The sequence below is a fragment of the Mytilus californianus genome, unplaced genomic scaffold (assembly GCF_021869535.1).
Source record: "Mytilus californianus isolate M0D057914Y unplaced genomic scaffold, xbMytCali1.0.p SCAF_11, whole genome shotgun sequence".
NCBI lineage: Eukaryota > Metazoa > Mollusca > Bivalvia > Mytilida > Mytilidae > Mytilus > Mytilus californianus.
Window position 1 is genome coordinate 47,230,064 of NW_026262593.1, and position 16,499 is coordinate 47,246,562.

The 16,499-nt window shown below is 31.2% G+C and overlaps 1 protein-coding gene across 1 annotated transcript; it reads left to right on the forward strand.

Annotated features, from left to right (window-relative positions):
- The first annotated feature begins 3,421 nt into the window (after nucleotides 1–3,421).
- Nucleotides 3,422–14,304, forward strand: LOC127720984 (killer cell lectin-like receptor subfamily B member 1). Its single transcript, XM_052227702.1, has 4 exons — nucleotides 3,422–3,505; nucleotides 5,742–5,990; nucleotides 11,195–11,365; nucleotides 13,583–14,304. The coding sequence occupies exons 1-4, from the start codon at nucleotides 3,457–3,459 to the stop codon at nucleotides 13,810–13,812; spliced, it is 699 nt and encodes a 232-aa protein (XP_052083662.1). The 5' UTR covers nucleotides 3,422–3,456; the 3' UTR covers nucleotides 13,813–14,304.
- Nucleotides 14,305–16,499: the final 2,195 nt, after the last annotated feature.

Below are 16,499 nucleotides of genomic sequence, written 5' to 3' on the forward strand. Positions count from 1 at the left end.
ACGTCTGACCCAAACGTACTGCACTAACATATTTCAATTATTACGATTAGTCGTGTATGTTCACATATGTTCGTGTATATACGGACTTCATTTACTCAGGTGTAGTCCTGACAAAAAAATTGCATGAATGTTTTTGAGGGAGAACGACTAAAATAAGTAATGATGTGCCACTAATGGAATTCAAATTTGTAGTTGCAATTCCCTAGTTAAATCTTTGTTTGTCAAAAGAATATTTTTAAATAGGTTGTATCTTAAAAAAATACAAATTGAAAATTTCAACAGGAGACGATTTATCTTGCTTGGCTTTAGGGCTGTTATGGATTCCAGATTAAGCGGCTGAGTTTGAAAGCCAATCAAATATTTTTTGAAAATATTTAAAAAAAAAAGTTGAATAAGAATGGCAGCTAAAAGTAGAAGTGAGAAACATCGGAAATATAAATACCATTTAACCGAACTGTTAAGGTACCCACAAAGATATGGTTTCAAAGTCAACGATTGAAATACTCCCAAATCTCATAAATACCTCAAAACATAGAACGTGTACCTTTCAAATAAGCTTTTAATATTATCTGACAAAGCAAACAGAATGTTTAAATGCCTCTTCGATTAGCACGTAGATTTCAAAGGCTAATCGATTTCGAAACCGAGCGTTGCCCGTTTAAGGTCAGATGTTCCCTGTTGACTGATGTTCAATTATGTTTTGATATATAAATAAATTGACATTAAAACCAACATTGTATCCGCTGTATCCAATGTTGAATTATACTTTCACAATAAATTCCTAAATTTGATATTATATTTAGTAAACATTTTGAGACAGTATTTATATTCATGTTAAAATTGTTTCATATCAAACTCTGAACTTTGAACACATTTGCATAACGAACCAACGGAGATATGCACACTCAACGAGAAAGAAATAACGACAATGCAAAGTCATTGAATAGAAATTTAACCATAGGAGAGGAACATTCTTACCATTTGTCACAAATTGACCTCGAGAAATTTTAATATTAGGGGCCGAAAAAAAAACAGCGATTACTTTTAACGTTTGATTATATAAATAGTACTCTATAGTAGATGATTTGTTTTATTTAGAAAAATCTGTATTGTTTCAAGAGAATGCGTCATTATTAAATTTCTACGTTACCAATTTTTGTTGAGCAAATATGGAAAACGTTATAATCGTATCAGACAAATGATGAGGTCATTCGCTAACCCTGATATCTATATAAGTCCTATTTTTTTTTTTAATATTTACGTCATACCTGGACAAATAAGAATATCCTTAACCGTTTTGCATTTTACTTCAAACAAGGAATCTGTCGCAATATGGTATGTTTAATTACATTCATTATACACGGAAAAACAGAAATTTGTCAGCTCATAATTATAGATGAAGTGTTTTCTTTATGTTAATCCTAACAGCAATTACTTTCATATATATGAAGAACAAAGTATTGTCTTTCGTCAAAAAGTCAACAAATGGTTAATGAACAAAACTGACGGTAAAACTATGCTATAAAAATAAGAAGATGTGGTATGATCTGTATTTAACGCTTCTGATGATTCAAAATCCTTTCAAGAAAAAAGATGCAAGGGACTATCATGATACATATTGTTGTTTAATGTGTTGTATATTTTGATTAATTGATATCGTAAACAAAGTTATAGTTTAATTTAGTTCCGGTCAATCGAAATTACCACTACCAGCTTTTCAAATAAAGAACTTTTACTCTATACGAGATTTGAACAAGGCTTATAGAGACTATCTGACAATTGTTCATATCACCAAAGCGTAAATATGAATACGTAAAACTCTAACGTCATAAATGAACTTTAGATACTACCTCAAAGACAAAAAATGATTCCTATATCTAATTTACTGTTGAAGTCAGAAAAAAAGCATATGTTAAGATATTGAACACATATTTAAGGTGTCAATCAAAATTTAGTTATATTATAGTAATAAGAAGTTTACTTTTTTATATTAATAAGTATTGTAAATTTCATTAAATACATGTTATATCAGTATTACAAACCTAATCTTGATCTCTATCCAATTTTTTTGAAATTTTTAGAAATTTACCTGTTACTTTTGTGCGTCGATCTATTCGGCTGACATATAATGCGTTGTTCGGCTGTGCTGATCTAGGTTGTTTTACGTATTCGTTTTTATTCTGTAGTTAGTCACCACTTCCGTGTTAACATGTATATCAATTATATGGTCATTTTTATATTTTATAAATTAACTGTTCGCAATAATATGAATTATTCTAAATACTAAACATTTTCTTATCCCAGGCAGATAACCTAGCCGTATTTGGAACAACTTTTTGGAATTTTGGGTCATCAATGCTCTTCATCTTTAGGACTGGCACCTTTGATAACTATTAGTTTGTCGTAATGTTCTATTGTATTGTTTATTTGTGTGTTTCTCTGTCCTGCATGTTCTTCCATTTATTTGCATTGTAGTCCTGTCATGTAATGTTGTCATTTTAGTGTTGTATTTAACATTGCCATTAAAGCGGGAGGTTTGGCTAACAGGTTCAACCCACCATTTTTTCTTAAAATGTCAGGAAAATGGCTATTGTTATCTTATAGTTCGTTTCTGTGTGTGTTGCATTTTTATAAAATTAGTGTTTCTGTTGTGTCATTGTTCTCCTCTTATATTTGATGTGTTTCCCTCAGTTTTAGTTTGTAACCCGGATTTGTTTCTCTCTCAATCGATTTATGAATTTCAAACAGCGGCATACTACTGTTGCCTTTCTTTACTTATGCTTTCACGTCTCTGTTCTGATTTTAAAACGATAACAATTTACCTTTTAAAACAGAAGCATTTGTAAAGATATGAGCTGTTTCAAAAAAAAGGTATACCTAAAGCTGTATAATTGTCTTTTCAGTATTCAGATAAATCGTTTTATTTAATTTTATTTCCACCATCAAAATCGCAGTGATCGGTTTCTAAAACATCGAAGCATTGTTCTAGCAATGATCGATGATGCCTTTTTCGATAAACAAAAAATAATTATAATGTTTTAAAGTTGTTTAAAAATAAAATCAATATCCAGTAAAGGACACATAGAATTTAATGCTTCTTTTTTAATGTTCGTCTTATTGGCTTTTATATGCATTTTGAAAAAAAGATTAATTCTATCATATCAAATTATTCAATAGAACAATTACCATCACTTGGTATTATAAGGAAAATATTGTCAGTAGTTAAACGTAACATTATATGATTTGTTTTCAATATTTATTTCACATTTGAGTTACACTAATTGGAGTTTTCAATTAAGATTCATATTTGTTTTAAATAGAAAAAAAAAAGAAATGTTCGCTTGGTCGTTATTAATCATATCTAATATTGTTTAAAAATGGATTTCCTTAATCATACTTAATACTGTTTAACATATTTCGAATTATCAGGATTGCCTTAACGTATGCTTTAGAGTCATGTTACTCATACGGATGATATTATTTATATTCCCGATTACAACACTAGGTATGTATTTATTATTTGCAAGGGGTATGATAAGGTCCTATTTACCTTCTTTTCAAAAATCAAAATGAATCATACATTTATCAAATTACATCTTTCATTCAAAATTGCTGTGGTTTCAGGTGAATAAGGGATTTTGTATTGATGAGGATGTTGAGATAGTGTCTCTTTTAATTCTTTTTCAAATATTCAAAAGACTTTAGTGGACTTGTTCGGTCTTAATTGGGCTATATTTCGAATTTTGATGAAATTTTGTATGCATTTAGAACTCGTTGAATTGTTTCTGAATATCGTTTAAATAATATACGTAGCTTTTATACTTTCAATTAAACAAATGGTCAAATATGTTTACAATTGTATAGAATATATGTAACAAGAGGCGATAAAACTTACTGTTTTTACCTCACGAAAATCCGACCCTACTACTTAGTTTGAAATTAAATATTTCATTTAATTATTAAATAAAGATTTTTGCAATACGTTTTTTTTAGATACTTTACCGATAGATGTTTTACCTATGTATAAGTGGTGTAAATCAATCTACGTTCGCTATGTTCGTTATGGTTTTGAGTTATTTTCAGTATTCTAAAAATGGTAATTCAGCCATCGGTAATAACATATTGTAACTTGATTTTCATCAAGCAATGCATTTTGCAAAATCATCTTTATAACTTTGCTATATTAGACATGTTGAAACGAGTGAGGTGATTGGTCTTTTGGCTTTTTAGCATATATTTTTTCAGATTTATTGTAAAATTGCATCATTGATATTCAAACTATGAAGTGTACCACAATTTGATGCGAAGATTGGTGAATTTTGAAATAGTGCTAACGTCTCTTTTTTAAACGACCTGCTCTTTGTGAAGGATGTCACTATATGAGGGAGTCTGCAGTTAAATCTCTATGTTTGTGAAAAGGGGTTTGGGCTCCAAAAGTTTTGACCAAACATACTCGTTCGCTATGCCGTGTCTGTGGTGACGTTTTGAATTTCAATGAGCCTAATATATGTATTACTGGTAAATTATTAAGTCAGGGATTTCGTTACCATACATTACTTAAAACCTTTACTAAATTCTTCCATAGATATAAAGATTTGGTTTGCAAGTTTGGCTGTACCTGTAGACGGTATAGCACATTCTAATTTTTACAGCGATATTGTTTACCGAGCCCGAAAATTTAAATACGATCCGGGTAAACTTATCAATCCGTTAAATAAACTTTTTCTAAAAGTTACCAATTCAACATTGCAATGATATCTTTGGAGGTATAAATATTGATTCTGTTATTAGTAAATTAACGATATACTAAATAGTATTGTTATACACATATGCACTTCACGATACTACAATCTATCGATACTATATTTTGGCATTTTACAAGATCATGTTTTTCTCCGACTGTCTTTACACTAAATCCATTGGATGTTGGATGTATACTGATTGATATGTTAGTCTTAAATACATGATTTTTTGTATTAGATGTAATTGGTTTTGAACTAGCTATCAGTAACTGCAAGTACTTTCATATCTGTACTTGGTGTCATTTTTGTTGTTAGGGGTGTATAAATACCCTGCCGCATCCGGTCTGTGTTAGATGTTATTTTATTTGTATTAATCTGATGAGTTTAGCCCTTTTCAACTGATTTTTATAATTTGTTTTTATGTTGTGCTGTAACACCACTGTCCCACGTTTAGGGAGTGTTGACCGCTCACAAACATGTTTAACCCCGTCACAAACATGTTTAACCCCGTCACAATCTTAATGTGCCTGTCCCAAGTCGGATATTTGTTTTTCGTTAATTGCATTGTCATAAATTACGCCGTTAGTTTTCTTAGTTGAATTGTTTCATAGTTTTCATATCGGGGCATTTCGTAGCCGACTACTAGTATACGGTATGGATTTTTCTCAATTTGGAAGGCCTTACGGTTGCCTATAATTGCGTACATCCACTTCATTTGAACTTTGGTGGATAGTTGTATCATTGGTAATCATACCACATCTACTTATTTTTATAATGGTCAGTTTTGATTTAAGATAGTTTATTTATACCAGACTTATAACTATTCAGGTTGTGAAAGGGTGATAGTTTAACACTTTCAAATGTATGAATGCAAAAAGGGTGGTCCCTAACATTTTTTATAATACTTGGGTTTTTTTTCAAATGTTCCAATGTATTATCCATTTCTAGCTACTATCGCTGCACATGCTCAATCAAGTTTTAAACAATTCTTTCTTGTAGATTTTTCACAAGATTGGTCATTTTTTCAACAATTACCGGATTCTATCGTATGGAAAACGTCTTCAATCACAGAACTTCTTTATACACAAACAAGTTTAAACTTGGCAAAATGTGCCTTGCTCTGCAAGGTTAACCTGTATTGTAAGGCATTTTACTTTTATCAAGAAGCATGTTTTGGATTATCGTCAATAACAGCGGATTCTTCGACAAATGCTTTTGTCAGGGTTTATGTAAAACAACCAGTAGAAGGTAAGTTTGAATTTTAAGATATTGAATTGCAATTAGAACACTAAATGATGTAAGCTAAGAAGTATACACGATACAAATACAACAACAAAAACATTCATATCGTTTTGTAGGTTGTCACATTCCTTAAATTTTCGGCTTCTAATTATCTACTTAAATAGCATAGTTTTCATTTGTTATGTCTAAATCTTTGCGTCTCTTCCTTTCTCTGTGTTTGAATCTGTGCGTCTCTTCCCTTCGCTATGATTGAATCTTTGCGTCTCTCCCTTTGACTATTTTTGAATAACTTCAGACATTGTATCTATCAATACTATATATAGAAAAGATTTTGATCGGTATTTTGAAAGACGTTATCAACAAAATGTAGCTTTTTGCGTGCGACAAGGCAATAAAGATCAGCTCGGGTGACGGTTTCCATGTTAGATCAGTTGTATTACTCTTCATGTGTATCACTTTCCCTTATTCAATATCAGGAAAAATCGTTTTGAGGTTATTAAAAAGGCCCAAATGGATGCCTGACATTAATTGTAGAAAAACCATTTCTTACAACTGATATATTTGAAATATGCTGTTTTGCTGATTGAACAGTCCGCTTCAACGTTATTTTTGGTTCATGGTCAATGTCTTTGCTGTTCGTTTCAAACTTTTAAATTTGAAATAAATATGAATAATGGTCATGAATCATGTTTTGAGAAGAAATTATTCAATAAAAGTATTACTATTTGAACATGATTACGTAATTTGGTAACTAACGATAATGTGATCACAAATAGAGACAAATCGACGATTACAAAACGATAACTTATAACAAGTTTTATTGAATTAAGTTCAAGACGTACTTGTATTTTATAGTAAAATGGTACAGTTTAATAATATCTCTAAAGTTAAGATCTATCAATCTTTCATGTCATTTTTTTTTATCAAATAGTTCCACCCTTCCGTAGTTCCATTACTCATGAAACATATTAGCTAAGCAAAAAACGTTATTTTGCCAGTGAAACTTTTTAAGTATTATCTCTTAATTCTTTTCTTTTAATATCTTAAAAATGAAAACAACACTTTATGATTTTCATTCGTCCGATCCACTTTTCTGGATTTATCTTTATTAGAATCGCTCCAAGCCAAACATTTGAAAGTGAAGGATGTATAAGAACCGAAAAAGTTGAAAAGCTAAATCACAACAAAGGGTCTGATTAGTCTATAGCCATCAGGTCACTGAAATATCATTTTTCATTTTTTTAAGACAAGAATATAACCTGAGAGAAATAGTTGGAATTTATTCTTTATTCTAAATATATTCTTTTTCTGAATTCATTTGTTTATTCGTTGTTCGTATGCGCTAAGAGATAGACATATCTTTTACTATTTTATGTTAAAAATAAGAGATTTTGTATTTTGGTTATATTGTCTTATTACAACCGCAAGAACGACAAAAATAATAACAACATGTGCTATTTTGTGTTATTAAGGTGATAGAGTTGTTTTCATACTTACAATAGCATTTCATTAGAATATCGTCATGATCGTACATTCTATTTCATACGTTTTTAACGGAGCTCTCTTACAATTTGACGAAAGGTACGTAGGGTTTACGAATCATATATAATATCCATTAAAGGGATCCTTTATTATTTTTTAAATATAACATTTTTATGTTATCTTAATCAAGATAGTCACGGAACTTCGATGGCATTTTGCCTAAAGTTTTGCCTATTAGGAATCATTACACTGCCTGCAACGTTACATTGGAATCTCGGAACTAAGAAGATAACTCAACAAAGTTCTCAAAAAAAGATCTTCAGAAGAAGTTCCCCTAAATATCAAAGATTGTTCTAAATCACTTTCCCAACCCCAAAACAATTACATCTGTGCATTATTTAACTCAATAAAGTACCAAGGCAAATATATAAGACCCCCCCCCCCAAAAAAAAAACAAAAAAAACAAAAAAAACAAAAACACAAAAAAGAAACATTCTAAATATGAAAACCCCCGAAAATGGTAAAGAATTGCACCCAAAAAATATCATTGGCTCGTTTTATAATTCTTTTAGTTATAACCCCCCCCCCCCCCTCGATAATACACCTTACCGTCTTTTGGTGAGTTCATACACCGAGATTGATACAGGCCCGAGAACACAGTTATTTCGTAGTGCATTTCTTTTAGATAATAGTCAAATTAAAGAAATCGCACCTGCTCTATCCCAAAAAGATGTTTACAGTGTAGTGTACTACTATTTGGACAAATAATATCAAAATTATAGAAAAGTCTACCGGTTCTTACTCAAAATATTGACAATTGTATGTTAAGGGGGTCTAAAATTCAGTTTGACAGCTTCAGACATACTAGTTTTTTACCTTTTTTAACTGGACCAAATCACTACTTAACATAAAGATTCAGCAACCAATTGTTTTTTACAAGTTATTTCATCCCCTTACTTAATATTTCATGCATAAAATATAAAGAAATAAATTTGGAAAGTGTATGAAAAAAATTGGCAAGTTATACACTGTCCACACTAGGGACTATATTTGCAGACAACGAAAATCTAAGGACGATAACTGTGTCCTCGGACCTAATACAGGACTAAAAAAAATTTACTTTTAATCATCAGTATCAGAATCTATATATTGCAAGATTATTGATGTGGTTTTTTTTATGTACATTCTGATGTTAAAATGTGTATGAAAACAAATCAAGATCTATAATTAGAGCTCAAGGGCGGATTTAGGAGTGGGCCTGATATGCCTCTACTTAGCAGATATACTCCTAGCATCCTATTCTGGATCTCCGCCTAGGTATAATGTATGCACATCTAAGCCAAATAATTGTAAATTTTTCGTTAAATTTAGAGCATCATACTTCAAGAATGTCTTCAAAACAGTAATGGTGTAAACATTAAACAAAATGCATGCTTGAATACTTCCCGCACAACTCTGTGTAATCATGATTAACATAAGCAACCTATCGGACGTAAGTGTACTTTATACTATTTTTTTTATTTTCAAATATTAAATGTTAATGATTTTTGAAATGCTTAAAAGATAAATTTGATTAAAAAAAATGCCGCTTTACCGGATTATACATAGACTGTCAGTATCATCGTGGGAATGTAATACATGGTCCCCTTACGTTCGTTCGTATCTTTCGTCAAAATGTAAGAAAGCTCTAATGAGACTATCAGATCATAAACAATCGTTGCAGGTAATAAACCGTCGATGAAGAACGGAGATTCAAAATTAATGTTTTTGATATTTAATATTGATATCGTTAGGACAACAAATCAAAAACATTTAATCGTTAAGACCAAAAAGGGGTCTTTATTCAAACAATGTTCCAGCATATTGCTCAAGGTCATATGATGCTTAAATTTTAAAAAGAATATGTTTTATATACTTGCACGATTACTATAAAACACGTGTACATGGACTTTTTGTTAATAGAATATCATTTATCTTACCAAATCCTTAGAAATGAACTGCCATTGAATATTGTCTTCCCGTACTCCAATTCACTGATAAGTTTTTCGTATGCAATGACCTTTACCACGAGACCTCTTGTTAGAACTTCGGCAACCTCACAGCACATTTGAGAGAACAAAATCGTGATGAAAGAAAAGGAAAAAAACCGTGAAGGTTAGATAGTGTTAATTGTTTCTGAAAGAAAATTAAACACATCAAATCATTTAACAACTGTTATGAAAAAGTTTAAGTAGCACATAGAAAATATATTAAAATTATTCAAACATCGCATTTTCAGGTCTATCATCTCACTTATTTTGTTCACGTACTCCATGATTCTGTGTTTGTTGTTCAAGAGTTATTGAGGTCACAATCGGTAAACCTTGGCAATAAAACCCGAAAATTAATAAGAAGGCACACTTGTACTAAATGAAATATTTTGTTGTTTATTATACGTTATGGATTCGTAATAAATGTAAAAAAAAATAGTGCATAGAGAACTTAGTTAAGTATGTATATGTAAGCATTGGTTCAATAACTTCCCTAACATTATAATTACAAGAAAATGGTTTCATATGACTTCAACTTATTATTTATTTGTCAAATAGTTTTCGGTTCAATGGATTACCATTGGAAAATAGTGGCTCATAGCTTTCCAGATGAAGAGTAAATCTATAAATAGATAACGGACATAGAATATCTAAGAGTCAACTCTTTGCCATATAGTAGTGTTTTATAAAATGGCATGTATTGGCCGATTTTTGCTATTATGATAAATACTTATGAGTTGTTATTGCCCTCTTGGTATCTTCCGCCACATCTTTAATTTTATTGTAATCGTTTTTACCGTTCTGGAATTTTGCCCTTTGTATTAGGAAAATTTATTTAATTTTTCATTTCTGTTATCTAATTTTAGTTTGCCTCAACCAAATGCTATGAAACTTATATTCATTGAAGGTGTCCTTTGTTATTCTGCGGTTTACATGTTGTAATGTACTTTTATATTATTTATTTATGTATTTCCCTGTGCTGAGTGTTCTTGCGTTTGTTTGTACTGTATTCCTGTCACGTAGTGTTGTCATTTTAGCGGTATTTTTAACATTGTCATATGAGCGGGATGTTTGGCTACCCATAAAACCAGGTTCAACCCACCATTTTGTCTTAAAATGTCCTGTACCAAGTCAGGAATATGGCAGTTGTTATCAGACAGTCCGTTTCTATGTATGTTGTAGTTCATTGTTTCTGTTGTTCCGTTGTTTTCCTCTTATAGTTGATGTGTTTCCCTCGGTTTTAGTTTGTTAACCGGATTTGTTTTTGCTTATTCGAATTATGATTATTGAACAGCGGTATACTACTGTTGCCTTTATTTATACACAATGCTTATTACCACAAAACACAGATCAAGTTCAAATTTGGGTGGCATCAGTTTAAATGTTCTTGAGTTATGCCTCTTTATAAAGTTATATGCAACATTGAAAAGAATAATTTGATTTAGGTGCTTCAAAAATATCTTTAAAATATTTTTGTGAATAAAGGGAAGAAATACAGTGAAAAATTGTATGCACTCCATTTTTTTTAGATAACTTTCTTGTAAATATGCTAGAGATAAGTTCTATCTAGTTTCACTCTGAAATATTATCAAAGGACTTATAACATTAACAAAAATAAATAAATACCCACGGGGGGTATTATAAGAACAAAGGTTCGAATATATATAAACCTGAAATATCAAAATGTTTTATTTCCAGAGTGTCATGGCGATGGTTTTGTTTACTATAATGGTCTATGTTTGATGATTAGCACAATACAGTTGACTTGGTATGACGCCAAAGACTACTGCGAGAAGAGACATGGTTACCTACTTGTCTTGGATTCAGAGAAGAAACACGATGACATGGTTTACTTTTATGACCTACACTGTAAGATAATGCTACACTAATTTTAAGTTCTATTGTATCATTTGACTGTATTACTTGTATCTTTTTAAAGAGGGAAAAGGAAAATTATGTATATTGCATGTTATATCATATGAAAAAATATAACCCAACGTTTAATATAAATTCAACTAAATAAATATGGGCATTTTAGTGCTATATCCATATAACTATATGGTGAACTACTAGGAAATAGTTTGTGTACATGAATGCAGACTGTAATTCATATATAGTATCATAACATATACACGAATAACAAGCATTATATATACATGACCAGATGAAAACGGTAAAGAATTTACGCAATAGGAATATCTTCATTTTGATCAGTACAGTGTCTCAACTCTCATTACGACAAATCTAAAAACATGCAAATACAGACAAAATTCTGACTTAATCATAGTTTATGTAAGTAGTTCTGTTTAGTCTTCAGTTTCATGTGAAGTGTTTCGTGGATAGAATGTTGTTTGTCTTTTTATTGGTTTACTTTTGGTATACAAATAAGAGGATTTGGCAGGATTGAATATAAGACATGTGTCTACTAAAGAACAAGCACATGGGCAACTACAAAACATTAAACAATTCAAAAGAGAACATCAACTACACTTCAAACCTTTTGTGTAGAGGTGATATGCTGAGACATCCCGCATATTAAACAAATAACAACATGTAGGTTGCACTTTCACAAAACAAGCCTCTTTTGTGAAGAATTTAATATTCATATATATATTTTGTTTTATTACATTTATTAAAACTTTTAATGAATATATATATATCAAACTGGTAAATTCATATAATTTTTGCAAATATGGCTTTGTTTAAACGCTTCTAGTTCATTATATTAGCCAAATTTTGTTAGATATATGGTTAGAGATTATATTATTGTGACGAGATTTCTGAATTGACCATTTGAGGCAGAAATGTGAACTTTTATAGATAAAAGGGCATACAGTAAGATGTGGACTGTAGATAGAGGCAGTATTAAATACTTTATATGATCATGAATGATGGAATGATTAACTATTAAAGTTTACATTTATAGTATTCGGAAATGCTTTTAATTTGTTGTTAGAGTAGTTTCATACAAGTTCTAGACAGACATGTCATGTCAGAAAACATGCACATAGGGTAAACGGACAATAATTAAAGGATTGCTTTCAAATTCTTTAAAAATTGAAACAGGGGTGGGGGTATTAAATGTACTGTTAAGTTAGAGTACATACAGTGATTTCTTTTGGGCTATGATTCTGATAAATAAGTATTGTTGTGAGAAAAAAGTTTTTCAAGATTTTTCTATTTAAATAAATGTTAGTATAGGTTGCACTTTGTAAATACAGTTGTTTCACAAACCACTCCTTTTTTGGGGAGAAATTTAATATTTATAGATATTTTGTTTTGTTTACCTACTGGTTTCTAGATATGATCTTTATGCTTCCTCTAGTAGAGACACAACTTGAGAATGTTACCAGTATAAATACATATGGATAGCGGCCGAATTAAATTCTGAGGAAAACCCAAAGTGAAAGGAGGGGTAGTACAGAATTTAAGTATAAGTTTAAACTCTTAGAAGTTCGAGGCATATAAATGTTGAAAATATGCCGCGCAGCCCTATGTTTTGACCTTTGAAAAAAATTGTAGTCAACTTTTCTAGGATATGATTTTTTACGAAACTTCATAGTAAAAGTGGGAAAGTTTTAGCCGTAAAAGAAGTTCTTTTGGGAAATTGCATTGTCTATATTTAAAAAAGTGCAAACTATAACTTGTTGCAGATATAAATTATATAACCAGGCAACCGTATCATACATATAATCTTAATTCCTCGCCTCTATCATCGAAAATGAAGCTTGCAATAATGACCCCCTCTTTTCTAGCCGAGATCTTTGTAACTATAGGCATTGTGAGCTTTTTTACAAAGTCGAGAAACTTTTATGAACAAATGACATCGTGTACACATTTCGAAAATGTCCAAATAAGAAAGTTGAGTTTATTAACTGTTTATTTTTCAATCATATTTCCTCCTCTGCAATTGTAAAGGGAACATAGTGTTGTAATCGCCTGGTTCGCAAGTAAGGAACACAGCAATATATGAAAATATGTAGTCATCTGTTGTCGAAAAATTGATTGGTTATGAAACATATAAAATTGTGAAATATTCAAATATGTTAGATTAAAAGACATATAGTATCATCACACTCTTTTCAGATCCGGATGCAAATGACCAATTCTTCGTGGGAGCAACTGATGAGGAGAATGAAGGAGTTTGGAAATGGATAATAACAAATTCATCAAGTTATTTCAGATTCACCGGTAATCAACCAAACAACAAAGATCAACAATTTCCTGATAACCAAGCAAACTGTGCAGCCCTTTCAACTTCCAGATTAATAGATGAATACTGTCTCCAGCTTAAAAAATTCATCTGTGAAATGTAGTTATTCCTGTTTTGGACATAATCCATTTATCATTTGAAATATTATTCGATTAATGGGGAACAACTTTTCCAACTTTACGATGGGAATAAAAAGTGTACACTAATCCTTGCAGACATTTCTCTGTTTGTATGAAGCAGGGGGGACAAGGGGATAATACGTTAAGAATTGTAAAGACAACATTTAACATATCTATAATATTAGCCTCCGCTATATGGACAGCCTAACATTCCTAAATACTGTTCAATTACCATTGCGTGAGGTATACTTTAATCCAACATCAGCATTATATATGCCGATTAAAATAGACAATGGTTGGACGCAAAATTTACGCGCCTGCACTGAAGTTGTGAAAAGGATTTATAATTTGGAATGATATGTGATATGTTTAGATAGCTATCAAATTGCCTCGTTGTGTTGTTATAAAAAAGTTTTCATGTGTTTCTATCTTCATTATTTGTTTAAGCATCTGTTACAAGATCGGTCATTTATCGACTTGCTGTTCTGTTTTCATTCATCAACACACATACTTAACGTTGCCTAATTTTCGCCAGAACCTCAGCAGATGCTGTCTTGTTCTCTCCCCCTTTTCTGTTTCTATGCAGAATCCAGAGTTGTTTTCAGAATTGTTATCTATGTAGATTCCAGAGTTGGTTGCCGATATTTTGTCGTCGTTGTTGAATTTTTTGCAACTTGTCCAGATCAATTTGACTTAGAGCTTGCAATTCAATATCAGTCTATAGAAAGTGCGAATCGAGAAAATCGTTTCTTATGTAGAGTAGCGATATTTACTTTTGTAAACGAGATGTATTGTGGGAAATTCGAAGACGAATGACATATGTAAGAAAAATGAAGATATGTCGGTAAATAATGTAACTGAACAAAAATTGTTGAACTTCCCACGCACTGTATTTTGTATTTTTATGAGAAAATATGCAAATTGGATAAAAGGAAACATTTGTTTACGAAGTATAATTTTGAATACGTCCTTTGTTAATAGTCGATGTGTTACCTCTGCATGTTTAATATGGTTAACTTGTGTTGTTAATTTACAATCTTCTCCGCTTTTACCACATACGCCTTATAAAAGCTTTACATATTTTAGAGATCCTATTTGTTGCTGTGGATTTTAACCTATCAAATATCTCACACAAGATGGAAAACGCACATGTTATTTCTCTCGGAACTATTTTTCTGAACCACCGCAAAGCCTGAATCATTTAGTAGTAACAGATACAATTTGTCGGCTCGGAGTCGGAATATTTTTTCCGGGTATTGTGAGATGTCTGCCTGTCGACTGTTACGTTGTAAACTACACATTTAAAAATCCGGTCTGATAAAAGACAAGGTTCTATTTCATTTAACATTTACAGTCGTCCTGTTATGCGTGTAATATTTGCCACTGGACGTTTAACTCTAATCGATTATCTTCATTCATCGCGGTTAATTCAGTACTGATCATACACTTTGCTTGCTCAGTTAAAATATGTCCAGTCTATTTTAATATCGGCAAATAACTAAAATTTTACCTGTGGAATAAAATAGATATTGAATTGTCCGAAAAGTTAATGAGCAGTTCTTAATTTGCTGAAAGCGAAAAGTGTGAATGTAACGAATTCGTTTGATGTGTTTGAACTTTTGATTTTGCCACTTGATTGGGGACTTTCCTTTTTGAATTTTCCTCGGAGTTCAGTATTTTTGTGATTTTACTTTTCACCACAGCATATATCTGCAAATGAACTATTAAGATGTAAGAGTTTGTATGTTCAGACATTTCAGATGCGGTTGAGATCAAAATGGTCATTTATAACTAACATTCGTTTATTCTTGATTTATTCAAAATCTACGCAGGTATTAACACTAATTATATCTATAAATGTAACACAATACATAAGATTTGCTACCATCATCAAAAGGAAATAAAGTGCTAAGACTTGGAAAGTGCACACTAAAATGTGATTGGAATTAGCTAGATTTGCTAAGAAACACAATCTCCACAGTTTTTGTCGATCGCTGAAACACCAAAATATTTGTTCTCTAACGTATATTTAATGTACACATACATACAATTATTTTTATCTATCTCCCGCATGTAACGATATTTCACGTATCACACTGAATGGTAATACTAAAAATGCGTTAATATGGACAGTATACATGTATACTGTAATGTGATACGATATTACTACATTTAACTTAGCTATTTATTAGGCTCAACGATGACCTTCAAAGTTTAAAAGACTACTTTATATCCATGGTAAGGGAGATAATAGATTTTTGCAAGGAATTACAAATACACAGTTTTTAAGCACATGAAAATTTTCATTTTGTCACAGTGTATTCCATTGTCTAAAACATATACAAACCTTAGAGGCATCTGATGCATGTTTACGTTTGCGGTCTGAGGAAGACGCATGACGTCAACCAGGTAAGATCCAAAAAGACAGAACAATGTTACGCGGAATTTTCTATTCAACACAAAGATAATTTAAACATAAGTGGAATACGTTTTTCAACTCTCGATTTTTTTTATTTCAAAACTAATAATTAATTTGCCATAGGATCTGATAAAACGCGATATCCAAAATCGAGTTTATTATTGTTATTGAATTTAATGGGGAGAATTGATATCAAGCGATATGAGACCTTTTTCTACTACGTGTAGTATCTACAATCCAGTACCCCTTTGA